The sequence below is a fragment of the Chroicocephalus ridibundus genome, chromosome 13 (assembly GCF_963924245.1).
Source record: "Chroicocephalus ridibundus chromosome 13, bChrRid1.1, whole genome shotgun sequence".
NCBI classification, from domain to species: Eukaryota; Metazoa; Chordata; class Aves; order Charadriiformes; family Laridae; genus Chroicocephalus; species Chroicocephalus ridibundus.
The window spans coordinates 5,410,401-5,423,851 of NC_086296.1; the positions used below are offsets into that span (position 1 = coordinate 5,410,401).

Here is a 13,451-nt window from a genome sequence, read left to right on the forward strand (position 1 = left end):
GCGAGCGGGAGCCAGCGGCGAGGCCGGGCGGGCGAGCGAGCCCAAAGCCCTGACGGCGATCAGCGGCCTGGGCCGGCGAGGGGAGGATCGGGCTGCTAGAGGGGAGGGGGCGATTCCGACCCTTCCCGGCGGAGGCGAGGCGGGCAGCGGGGCAACTGCGCCTTTTTCTTCCACCCCCACCCCCCGCCTCTGGAGGCGAGCGGGGCGTGCCGTGCCGCGCCGCTATCACCCTCCGCGAGGGCGGCTCGGAGCCTGGTGAGGCGAACGGAGAGGCCGCTCGGCCACCTGGACGCGGCCCATCCCCGCGCGAGCAGCCGCCGCGCCCCGCACGCCTTCCCCGCGCCCCTGAGGCGACAGCGGTGCCGCGGGCCCGCGTCTCTCTTCTCCCTCTCCTCAGCCGCCCGGCCGGGGCCGGGCAGCGCCTGAAGCCCCGCTCATCCCCGCTGGAGAGGCGGCTCGGCTCCCTCGGAAGGCGTGTGGGGTGGGAGGGGGGCGGGGGCTTTTATTTTTTTCCCTGTCCTCCGGCGGCTTTCCCCCCCCCCTTTTTTTTTTTTTCTAATTTTTAATATTTTTTTTTTATCTCTCCCTCCCGCCTCTTCCGAGAAGAGTGAGGCGCTGAGGAGGGCTTCGGGGGCTCCTCTCTGTTGCGGGAGGGGTCTATGGTGATAGCACGGGGGCGGTGGGGGAGAGAGCGAGGGGCTGAGGAGGGGGCTCGCCGCCGCGCCTGCCGCCGCCGCCGCCGCTGAGGAGGAGGAGGAAGAAGAAAAGGCCAGGCACCATTTGCTGCTCCCTGCCCCAGCCATGGAGAACGCGCACACAAAGACTGTGGAGGAAGTTTTGGCTTATTTCGGCGTCAACGAAAGCACCGGGCTCAGCCTGGAGCAAGTCAAGAAGCTGAAGGAGAAATGGGGCTCCAACGGTAGGTGAAGCGGCCCCGCGCCGCCCGCCTCGCTCCGCCGCGGGGATGCTGCCGCTCGTCGCCTTCCCCTTTATGCTCCCTTTTTTTCCGCTCGTCTCTCTTCTCACTCATCCTTCTCCGGGCCCTGTTTCAAGGCCTAACGTGTGTGTGTGTGTATTTGCGAAGCCGGCATCTCTTGCAGGACCCGGAATAGGAGCGAGGGAGAGAAGATGGCTGACTTGAACTCCACCTCGTGGGTTTCTTTCATACCCCAAGCTCACAGGGCTGCCCTGGAAAGGAGGATGTCACCTCCGTTTCCTTTCACCTTAACGGTGGGAAATCTTCTTCCATTCTGAAATGAAGCGCTGTGGGTTTGGAGGTTTTTTTTGTCCGTCTTGACCTTCATTTTTCCCTGCTTTTTAGTGCCTTTCTGTCCCTTATTTTTACATTCTTCTCTCGAGTCGGGGCACAGAATAGAGCCGATAAGGTGTTTCTTTTTTTTTTTAATCCTTATTGCTTGGCCTTCCTAGTCCCTTTTGAACTCCCGTGCCTTTGTGTAAAAATGAAAAGCTGTGAGAAGATTATACGGTGGGTTTTTTTTTTTTTAGCTTTAACAGTGCTTTTATGCCTCTTGAATTACTAAATCTAGTTGCAGGGTACTAAAAGGGAGAGCATAAGTAAGAAAATATCCTTAAAATGGAGGAAAGAATTTGAAATATTTTGAATCAAGTTTGGTGGTTTGTTTCTTTTAAGTGAATGTGGAGGAAAACCTTTGTCACAAAGCATTTGAAAAGCATTTTGAGCCTTTGACCCTTTGTGTGCAGCAACAGCAGAAGTCCCACAGCTGGCTGGGGTGATGACTTGGCTGGATTATAACCCTTAGCACGTTCCGGCAAATCTGTATGTGTCTTAAAATGCAAAACTATCGGGCCTATTCAGATGCTCTAATGAAAAGAGCCACCTTAATGGGGCTTTCAGTGTGTCTGTCAAATCCAACCCAGTTGAGTGTGCAATTCAGGAACAGTATCTGGTGGATGCCTTATAATGTTCTAATGTGTTTCTTCAATGATTTCTTTTCTTTGACATGCCTCCTGGAAAAATCATCCACTGACAGAGTTACCAGCAGAGGAAGGTAAGCATGTTCATGAAAGCATCTGCTGATTCTTGTTGATAATTCATCATTTTTTTTATGTACATAATTAAATGGCTTTGTTACGTATTGCAGGAAAAACCTTACTCGAGCTTGTGATTGAACAATTTGAAGACTTACTAGTTAGAATTTTGTTGCTGGCAGCTTGCATATCTTTCGTAAGTATGAAATTCTTCTATTTCATAGGCTTCTGTATTGCAGAATGACAGATGCCTCATTGTATAGGAACTGTACACGCTGAAGTACCTTTCTCAAAAGGTAGCGGTATAAGATGTGAAGTAAATTGCTATCTCTTATATTAGTTGTCTTGTGAAGAGGTTTCTGTATGCTAGAAAAGAAAATTTCAGGGAATCTTTCATTGCATGAGTCATAAGTACGTAACAACACTAGACAGACATTTTAAAAAGTACTTCTCATTCAACCCAGTTTACTTATTTGAGGTGGGATTTCCCAATGCTTTTGTTGGCTTTGAAAACTAACCTTGAGTGCGTAAGTGTTTAACTGGACATTCTTCTTGCCTTTGAGTTAATCGTTATCAAGCCCAATGTATAATCATTGGAAGACATTTTTGGATGCAATGCAGACTGTAAATAGAATTTACATGGCGAATATTCCAGTTGCCTTCCCTTCCTGATAATAGCAAGGTGACAGTTGTTGCTTTTGACAGTGACAAGAATGATGACGACTGTGATGGCACCATTGTTGACCAAATTTGGTAACTGACCTTTGGATAGTCTAGTCATTAAATGGACATCTTGCTTTGCATACAGGATTAAAAGAAGAATAATACTTTTAATTTTTTTTTAAAGCATGTTTAGGCAATCTTTCTACATAATGTGTAAAGGGCATGTTTTTGCTGAAAAACTGGAAAACTGAGCAAAGGCTAAGTATAGAAGGAAGATGAAGGATGTGTGTCTTGAGGAGCTGGATGACAGAAACAAAACTGTGCAGAATATTAAATTGTTTAGGTAGGAGTTAAAGTTTATAGTAGACTTTGCCCTAGAGTTGTAATTAACTACTTCAGGAAAAAAAAATAATGCTGCAGCTCTTGGGGGGGAGTGGAAATTGTGGTGACTCTTTAGCTAAGGGCAAGCTAATTAGGACAGGCAGAGGAGACCGTACTCTGAAGCTGTTCTGTTTGCTGGGGGAAGGATTGCCCTGTTGTGGCTGCTGCAGTGTATACTGTGTTGCTGATCCTCACCAAGAGAGGTTTCAGCTATCCCCACACTGACACCTTTCAAAGTGCTTTGGGTTTTGGTATGCATATACCATTACCAGGTAATGGTTGGTGGCATTGATCTTGTCCATGGAGGTGGATGTGCTTTACTCACTCTTCTGTTTCTTGGGGAGGAAATCAGGCTGGTTACAGAAAATTGAATAAACCGGTCATTAAAAGCTTCCCCCCCCCCCCGCCATTTTCCTCTCCTGGAGGGTGAGAAGGAGATGTATTTTTTTTCCTGAAAACTCAGAAATGTTTGTCTCATTCCATGAGATAAATGACAGTACAGAAGTTTGTTAGCCTTTCATGACAAGGTACTCTATTTATCATAACCAAGTAAGTGAAAAATCAAATTCACCAAACTTTAAGCTTTCATTGCTGAATCTGAGAAGGTATGATACCAGACTGACAGAGGTCATAGAACATACACTGCCGAGCCCTCTTTGAAAACTTGATTAGTAGCTAGATTTGGTTTCTTCTTTCACTATGCTTAATTTTCCTATCTAATTAAGAGGAGACTGTAGTCTCATGTAGTGTAGGATAGATCTGGGTTTTCTGCTTCTGTGCAACTGGCACGGTGTATGACCTTGGATTACTGCTCTGCCTTTTTGTCTTCTGTTTAAGAGTTATGGGTACCCAGTATAAATTGATGTCAGTAGTAAAGATTTTTTCATGAAATGCAGAAGAAAAAAATAGATATAGTTTTGGTACTTTAAAAGCACTTCCCCTTTGTGTTTGTTTCTGGCTTTTTCCCTGCTCAAAAGATCTGTTGTCTGATCGTCTGTTGTCTGGTTTTCTTAGGTTTTAACACTTTTTTTCTTGATGAAAGCATGTTAGAGACTTTTGTAGTAATCTAAAGAACAATTGAGTATGTTGATATAAATACTGTATTGCTGCGAAAAATTGGATGTGATTAACGTCACCTAAATTCTGGTCTGCCTGAAAATGTCTGAATAGGGTATGTAGCTGTGTTAGGCTTGTGGACAGTAATTGTTCCATGAGAACACTTGAAAATACTACATTGAAAACTGAAATTGTACATAATGCTGAGATTACAAATTATGCTAAGTCATTCTTCCGATAGAAGAACTTAATGCTAGAGCTAACTTAAGTGTCTTTATTATGCTATCTTTTACAAGCCTTAGAAATTCAGTTTTTTCCATTCGTACTGGTTGCGAGGCATGCAAAACTCCCAGTACCTTAGAGATCTCGAAATGGATAATTATGCTTAAAATGGAGTCAGTTAAATATGCGTTGGATTTGGATGTTGAGTAATACTGCTGAGAGCTGCTCTTTAATGAGTCAAGACTTCTGGCTTTCTTGGGGGCAGTGTCAGATCCTACAGAATCATACTGTGGAACTTAGTGAAGTGCTGATTCTCACTTCAATGACTGCTTTTTACTATGATTTATTGTTTGATAGACCATAAACTGTAACACTTGAGTAGAAAGTAGGACATTGTATAGCGTACCAACAGAAATAAGGTTGGAGAATGGCTCCTGTTTCAAGTAACTTTCAACTGAAGACTTCTAGGCCTGGTGTATGTCCAAAAGGGAATTTTCATCAAGATGCTTAAATAAGTAGTTTCCTTTGAATGACAAGGGATGGGAAAAGGTGGCTTACTGAGGACTTAAGAACAAATGACCCTAAAAGCCCCCAGGTTACTAATGGGGGGGCTGAGTGTTGGAATTGGGCATGAGTATGTAGCATTCACTTTTTTTTAAATGTGTCACTGAAAACTTACTCTAATTTGAAGGATGGCATAGGTGCAGTTAGGACAGTGAATGTAGCAGTGTTCTTCACCAGCTGTACGTCATCAATTAAAAAAAATATGTTGAAGATTCAGGTATGAGAGAGGCGATCTTGAGGTATATGGATTATTGTTTTGTGTTGTGGAAGCTTTTCTGATGATTGTGTTGTGATCATAAATCATATTAGATTCTTACTGTTGTGACTGCATGGAAACAGCCGTCTTTAACATTGAGATCTGCATTAGGTTTTTGTGCAGAAACATCCCCTTTTACATACAATATGAACCTCTGTTCAAAGTGTCTTTTGTGTCCTCTACTCCCACACCCCCTTGTCAGGTATGTGTCAGTAAAATAAATCAGACTAACAGCTGAATCTGTGTCCCCCTGGCTGATTGTAGGAGTCATATGCTGCCTGTTGGCTGTAGATACTATGTCCTACATTCCAAGTCGGAGCTGCTGTTACAGATGTGCCTAGTTAGTAACAGCTTAAATCTTACACTGTTTTTTCTTCAGTATTTTTATTGGCCTTAAGTATGGCTTTTGAAAAGAAATAATTTCTGATGGTGAGTAAATGGATCTAGGTTTCGTCTTGGACCTTGTCTTGGTGGTCTGTTGAATCTATGCAGAAATTGAACTGCTGAGATATTCAGCAGTTCAAAGGCCTTCATAACCTGACTTTCTAGGTGCAAGTAAGAGGATGTTTAATTTTGAATGAACTAGGGCTTTTAATTCTTGCTACTTGTGTAGCATGTACTCAGGTCCACAGTATTTACATAAAAGAACAGCTTTGCTGTATGACTTGGGCAAGTTGTTAGATGAGCATCTGATGTAGAGTAGTTCTCTGGTAAAGTATATATGTTTTAAATGGTGATGTATGCTTAACCATGCAATCTTATCTTTGCATCGCAATTCTACTGAATTTTCTTCTATGAGATGCAGCATAGACTTTAAACTCTACCAAAAATTTGAGTATTAATATAGCAATAGGATTCCCACCCCCCTCAATTCTTTGATTCCTAAGATGATTGAGAAGTGAATGTTCTGGGGATGTTTTCTAATAGTGGATATCCACGTTTAGATTAAAACAATACATTGTGGTTTAATCCAGGGATGATTATAGCCTCTGAATTAGCATGAGCACAACCAAATCTGTGTTAAAAGGTGAGCAAAGCTACTCTTGGAGGAAGCAAGATGTACTAGTAAAAATGTTGCAGGTGTTGCCCTGGTATCACCCCAAAAGCTACCTGCTAAGGTCAGTAGCAGTGAGTATGTGGTACAAGATAAGGATTGCTGTAGAACATTACGCTGACATGCTTTGAGCTAAACTCGGATTACTCAATACCACCCAAGATACCAGCTGATAGTTAGGGCTGATAAAACTGTGAGAAGTAACTGTGATTCCATTTTACTTGGTAGAAATTAAACTGTAGCTGCTATGTGTGTTCCCCCTCCCCCCCCATATTGCTACTATAAACACAGGAATGTGTTTATCTTCAGAAATACAGAGTAGCATATCTGATGGGTGCTTAGAATCTGCTAACCCAGTAAAATTCTTAATTTTGTACTTACATGTGTGGTCAGAATATCTGTTGGGGTGGTTTTGGGTGGTTCGGGTTTTCTTCTCCTCTCTCCTTGGGTAGGAAATAAAAATCTCGACTGAATAATAGAACTAAAAGTCAGAGACTTGCTTTAGTATTTCCTAGTGTTCAGTATAACTGCCATGGAACAAGTATCAGGTCTACTCAAATAGTTTGCATCTGCATAATTTTAAGATAATTTGTACTGAAAAGAGAAATCACTCAGAGGGTTTTGTCAGCAGTAGTTAGTACTCTGTCCAAAATATACTAAATTTAAATTCACAGTATCACAAGAGAAGAAAGCTCTCTTAAAAGCAGTCCATGGTTTTACATGACCTGCTTTAGTTAGTCCAGTGCTTATTTTTGCTAGGTCGAGATCTTACTCTCCCAGCTTGCTTCTAAGTTTCCATTGTCAAAATGAAAAACAAACAAAAAACCTTGTTAGGTTGCTGACAACAAACTGTTTGCTTTTCCTCTGTTAGTAGTAAGCGGGTACAGCCTGCTGGGCAACAGAGTTCTATCTTGAAACTTCCATTCTTTAATTCTGTTTTTGTTACCCAATGATACATAGTCATCTGAGACAACTTGCCTCCATAACTTATCTGTCAATGCAGAGATGCTTAACTTGTAGAAATGCAAAAAGCTCTGAGGAGGCTTCTGTTCTTCTGACTGCTTTCATCAGTAGTCACCTCATTGCTGGCTGACTTCTGCATTGTACCTCTGCCCCCTTTTTACAAATAACCATCAAAACCAAGTGCTGGTTGCCTGTCACTGTGTATTTTTTGGCTTAGTGTCCTGCAGGTGCATCCCATTAAGCTTTGATTAAAATAGGCTTCTGCAAGCCATAGCTCTAGCAGCCCTAAAGCAAATAGGCTGAATGAAAGTTGTCCTTTAAGCTACTTACATTAGCTGTTGATATGGGACTTTTATGCCTGGCTATTAATTTCTCTTATATTTTCAGACTTGCGTTTCTCTTGAGCAATTATCTTACTCTCTTTTCCTACTCTTTTAAGCTTCTTAAATACATGGTAACTCTACTTATTGACCATACTGCCTGAACAGTACATTGCAGATCAATGACCTGGAAATAAAGCTGCTCTACATGTGAGTCTTAAAAGTGATTAGGGCTAAAATATGGTGAGGCTCTTTGGAGTAGTAGTCAAATAAAAGATCTCTCATTGAAAAACTCTCCAGGGTCTTAAAGTGTGCTAATGGAAACTTTTTGTCAAGGACTCAATGCCTTGGACAAGAATTGTCTAGTCTATACCAGGCTTCAGCATATGATCTGTTGTTACTAAAAAAGCTTAGTTAAATACCTGTATTCCTTGTTCTACTTTCTCTTTGGTTTTTACTGTGGTTTTGTTTTTTCGCTTCAGGCTGCTATCGAGTAATAAACCTGACCTGTTACAGCTGTATGTGTTCTGTATCACAAGTGTACTAAATGGAGTGTTAATATAGCTGTAGTCTGCTGTAACAAAAGCAAGAACTTGCAATGTATTCTGTTGCTTATATGTCTATATTTACTAAAATGTTCTAAAACTAGAGCTTGGATCTTCCCACTGTTGGTAATTTTGTGGAAACTTTTTGGGGGAGAAACGTGTGTTACTGGCTTCCAGGATTAACTAGATAATTCATTCTAATCTGGCCACAGATTGATAGTTTTGCCAAAAAACCAACAGTGAAGATGTAAAGCATCAGATCTGTGCTGTCAGGATTTCTAATCTGAGTTCATCTGCTCTTTTTGAAATAATCACTCTTTGAAAGAAAAGAACCTTCGAAAACTTAACTTTAGTTCTCCTTGACATACTTGGATCTTGCTGTCCTTGGGGCAACTTCCCTTCTTAAAGTTGTAGGCTTCCTCAGTGTTATTTTACGAAACACGTGGTCTTCAATCCAAAAAGATCATGATTTTAAACCATTGTGTAAAGCAGATGTCTTATTCCAGTTAACCTTGTAGGTGCCTGGTCCGTTAAGAACATGACAAAATGATTGAATTTACTTGCTTTGTTGGAAGCAAAATGGACCCTGTGGAATTCCAGTAAAAAAAAAAAATGAGGGCAGAAACAGGATACCAAGCAGCTTTTCTGATGGCAGCGTGTGAGCTTGTATATGCTAAGAAATCTGGATATGTACTGTTAGCCATGTCTGTAGCTCCACTGGAGGCGCCAGTGCTGGAGCAGAGTAAAAGCTATCTGTGGGGTAAAGTGTGGAGGGAAGACTGCAGCGTGGAGCACTGTGTGACTGCTCCAGTAGGTCAAATGGGAGAAGTTGTTACTGGGGATTGGACATAAGTGGTGTGGGAGGAGGGAAGCGTTAAAAGAGAAGTCGCTGCCCGAGCACTCGCACGCCATTCAAGGAGTTGCACACACACCACTCTTCGTGCATCTTTTAGTCCAATGGTGATTTTTGGGGTAACACGGGAAACTTAAAAGTCCCAGACTTGGGGAAAAACACTATCGAAGCACCAGTGTGTTACGGACATTTTCCTCATGCTGAAAGACTGAGCAGCACTGTACCAGCTGCTAGGAGAATTATGGAGAAAATTAACTATTGTGGCCTAAAGGCTTCAGCAAATCTAGCCACTTATGCTAAGTAAAGCTAGGCAAACAGCATAAATCACACCATATTATAACCCTAAGTAATTTATTCTAATTAAAACTTACTTATTTCAGCTAAACAACTAATATCTCTCAACAGTAGGGAACACCGAGATGTAGAGAGCATTAAGAGATCCTAACTAAATATCTTCTCCAGAGTGATTACACAGACCCTCAAAATGTTGTGTTGCCAGCTGGAATGTTTCAGTCTTATTAATCTTAAGCTGGATCTTATAAGTTTATCCTTTTGTAATAAAAAATTGTTGTTGCATTGGATTTGCTTGACAGTCTGTTTTCTGCTTGAGGCTTTCATGCTGCTGCTCCTTCCTTTTAACATCCTGGAGTGTTTCACAATTGAGCAATAGCTCTGAGCAGCACGTTGGTGGAATTATGGCGCTTGCTTTAGTAACGGTTTGCTCGCTGCAGTCTTCTAGTGATTCAGAGTGCTGTTGCCTGACTACCAGCCCTAATTATCTCGACACGTTGTTCCTATTTACTGTCACTTTCCAGGCTTCCTGTTGCTCAACACGTTGATGAAAAAGCTCTTCCTCTCTGGTTGTGTTTGCTTGACTTTTCTTTAGTAACTGCACAACTCTGCAGAGGCCCTGACATACACTCATTCAAGTCAAGTGAATAGCAGAAGCCTAAAACTAGAGTCTAATTCTAAAGCAAATGAATTCAAGTAAAATCTACGTGGAGCTGTTTATGCAAGTCCTCAAGTTGATTTCCTTTTAAAAATCCAGTTTTGAGTTTTATCAGCTGTTCAGCTCAGAATTCAGCTTCATGTGTAACTATACAATTCACTTAAATTGTTCAATAAGGCACTACTTGTCTTTAAATAAGTAGGTGCTTATTTTTTGTATCTACTCACTGAAAACTTCTAAAGCTGTTTTCATTTGTGTGTCTAAGTTATTGGTAAAGAACAATTAACTTGGTTAAAATTCAGATTCTGGCAAAGCTTTAGTGTTCTAAGTAGTCAAACTAATCTGTCTGCATCCTGGTCTAGACAGTAATGAAACATTTTTTTGAAACTTTTCACTGCCGTAGCTGTTTTCACAACTTATGCTTTCATTTGTGAAGCAAAAGTAGCAATATGTTTCCCAAATAAATGGCTTGCCCCTTTAAAAGAAGAGCAGCCTTGGAAATGAACTTTGTACTACTTCAGTAAAGATTTTCTCCTTTTCCATTGCATATTGCCAACTCATTCATGAACTACAGAACTACTCCATGGAAGAATGAGGGGTTTCAAAAATTGCTCAAGTCTAAGCAGTTGAACCTCAAGCTGAAACTTACCGGGTCTTAAGTTTGCAAGGTGTCTGTATAAATCAGTAATTTAAATAATTCTTTCTCTTACAGGTCCTGGCCTGGTTTGAAGAAGGTGAAGAAACAATCACAGCATTTGTAGAGCCTTTTGTAATCTTGCTTATATTAGTAGCCAATGCAATTGTGGGAGTGTGGCAGGTATGCGGTATTTTTACAACATCAAATCACTAATGTTTTGGAGGTTTTTTGATTTAAGAGGAAGGACTGTACAGTGTAGTGTCAGGTGCTTCATACAATGCAAGTAATATGTGTTGCTAACTTTAGATTCCTGAGAGCCAGCATACTGTAGAGCTTCTGGACAGAAAGCGTTGACTTAAAGGTAAAATGAAAGCTTCAGCAGTATTGCCAAAAGGGCAGAGTGCCCATCAGTGTAGCCACACGCTGGTGAACATACAAACTAGGCAGTCCAGAATGAAGGCCTGAATTCAGGAAATAAATCAAATTTTGCAAAGCTAAAAAGACATCAGGGATTGGCTTGCCAAAAAAGAAGTTTTGTCAACTAAGGAACAAAGGATGGAACATGTGTAATCTAGTTTCTTGTCTGTTTCCTGTTGAGACAGATGCCATGTTTTAGTACGCTTATTAGTTCAGTATTAATTCTTCCTATTCAATTTAAGTGTACGTCTAAAGACTGCATTTCTGTCAAAAGGCAGAAGTTTCTTCTGAAAACATCTAAATACTATGAAATTTTTCCTACGTTATCAGCTGTCAGATGAATTAGATGGCTTTTTATAAATCGTATCGGCAGTAACATCAGTAATATATTCTAACGCTTCTTGAGATGCCAAAACAAAATTGCTCATATGACTTTAGTTTACTAATTTGACCACTTCAGGTAGGGCATGTTTTATTAGAACTGTTTTTCTGCAGATAGAAAGTATTCTAGGATTTTTATGATAATTTAAGTTCTCTGTAAGGTTGGTTGTTGGTTTTTTTGGGTTTTGTTTTTTTTTTTTTTTAAAGGAGTGATGTTAATGTGACGTAATTACTTGCTATCTTAGCAAGTTGGGTTTCATGCTTTAAAACAATAATAAAATAAAAAAAGGAAAAAAAAAAAACCCTTTCAGAGAATTGTCTGAAATAACAACAAAATTGAGAGGAGGAGCCCTATTTACAGGTTTAAACATGTTAGAGAGGGGCCTACACACTGGAAGGCACCAGAAGTGGAATTCAGTGGCATTGCTGCACATTCCTGTGCTCTGCTTTGTGCTCGCCCAAGTAAGCTGGATGAAGTCTAACCCTTGGAAAAAATCAGTTTTTAGCAGTACCCAGCTTGCTGCACAACTGCTAGAGCTAGTTTGGAGAGAAGAGGTAATGTCAGTCGAGGGATGATAGCATTGCCCCCTTAAGTGTCACTTTCTATTCAAATCTTCATAAAGATTAATTCTTGCATAATTGCTTTAACTTTGAGTTAGAATTTTGCATGTAGTAATTGTAAGTATGAAATGTAAAGCGATCTATATAGTTTGGGGATGTTCTCGTGTAGTTGCATACCCTGATTTAGCAAATAACCAATTGTTTTTCAGCCATTATAGTGTGCAAAGAATACCTATATATATATCTATATCTATATCTATATCTATCTCTACATGCAGTGAACTCAAATGTGAAACAGAGTTGCTGTGCAGATGAAATGACTCATTCCCTTGTTTTAATGGGCATGGAAAATAAGTCACAGTACGTAGTCTCCACCCATAAATGTATCTGTTTCTACAGGTACTTGATGTGAGCAACTGAGTCATTGCCTCAGCTCTGCCCTCCTCAACCTTTCCTCTCACGTGCCCTTTTCCCGAAGTGCCATCTGCTAGTACTTCAGTGGTTGGCAAGGTAGTCTAACTACCGTAACTTCAAGCAAACTGGGAACAAAAACATAGAGCCTAACATGCTGAGCTGGCTGTCCTTGCTGAACCGTGTTTCGTTCTTTTTTATTTCTCCTTTTTGAAGGAAAAGTTCCATTTAACTAACTTTGCATTTGTGGGACTTTCTTTTATACCTTTAAGGTTTTGTCTGATGTTAACTCTTAGTTAATCCACAGGAAAGCAATATCATTATTATTGTGCTGAGGAGCAGAATTAACTTACCTGGCGGACTATGAGGCTACTATTAATTATGGCTTTATGGGTCTGTGCTGGTATTTCTGCACTGCTTGGTACTGAGCTGTGTCAATCTTTCAAGGTAGTTTTGGTAATGCTGGTTTTCAGCCGCATTGTTATGCGGAAGTACCTAGTACCTCAGCCTTTGAATTTCTGAAGATTAGGGTTCTGCTTTGATATGTGCAGGAGGAGTTTTTATTATCTGGAAAAGCTGGTATGTATTTGAAGGGCAGATGTTCTAAAAACTATGTGCACCCTTACCATTATCTATTAATCATCAGGACTATACGATTTTTGTATTTGTCAATAGGCTGGAAAGTGGAAAATAAGTTAATTCTCCAAGAGCTAGAGAAGGAGGACTTTACAAGCTGTTGGTTTCTTATGTTGTCCTTTATCTAGGTGGCATCACGACACTGATATCAATCTCTGCTAGTGCTTCGCTGAGAAAACTGCGCTTGAGATAGGAAAGCTATTGTGCTAGTGTTAGTGGAAATAAAAAAGGTTGATGTGTGTGGGGATTCTGTTAGAGGCTCTGGGTAACTTTCTTGTCTGTATGCTTTAATTTCACTTCAGTGTGACTTGATTTGCTGAAACGAAGTTGATAATACGGTGTTTGAGCTCTGTCTAAACTTGACCCTTGATTTCTATCAGTAGGTGAAGTTCAGTAGTGATAGACCATTCCAGTCTGAGTCTAAGCTGCTCCAGCTGCTAAGGTACAGCTGAGACAGGACTACATCCATGAGTCTTAATTCTGCTTAGTGCTTCTGGTTTTTACATCAAAAAGCATCCCTATGTTACATAGAACTCTGTGTGTGGCCTCCCTGTAACAAGACACTGGATATT

General features: G+C 40.9%; 1 protein-coding gene across 2 annotated transcripts in view; it reads left to right on the forward strand.

Moving 5' to 3' along the window:
* The first annotated feature begins 497 nt into the window (after positions 1 to 497).
* The window catches only part of ATP2A2 (ATPase sarcoplasmic/endoplasmic reticulum Ca2+ transporting 2), a 49,082-nt gene continuing 36,128 nt past the window's right edge, over positions 498 to 13,451 (forward strand). For both annotated transcript variants that reach the window (XR_010073207.1, XM_063351537.1), the window contains exons 1-4: positions 498 to 919; positions 2,013 to 2,030; positions 2,124 to 2,206; positions 10,549 to 10,653. Coding sequence is in view for 1 of the 2 variants with exons in the window: in XM_063351537.1 (XP_063207607.1) it covers positions 802 to 919; positions 2,013 to 2,030; positions 2,124 to 2,206; positions 10,549 to 10,653 (324 nt within the window). In the remaining variant the exon portion in view is untranslated. The remainder of the gene's footprint in view (positions 920 to 2,012; positions 2,031 to 2,123; positions 2,207 to 10,548; positions 10,654 to 13,451) is intronic.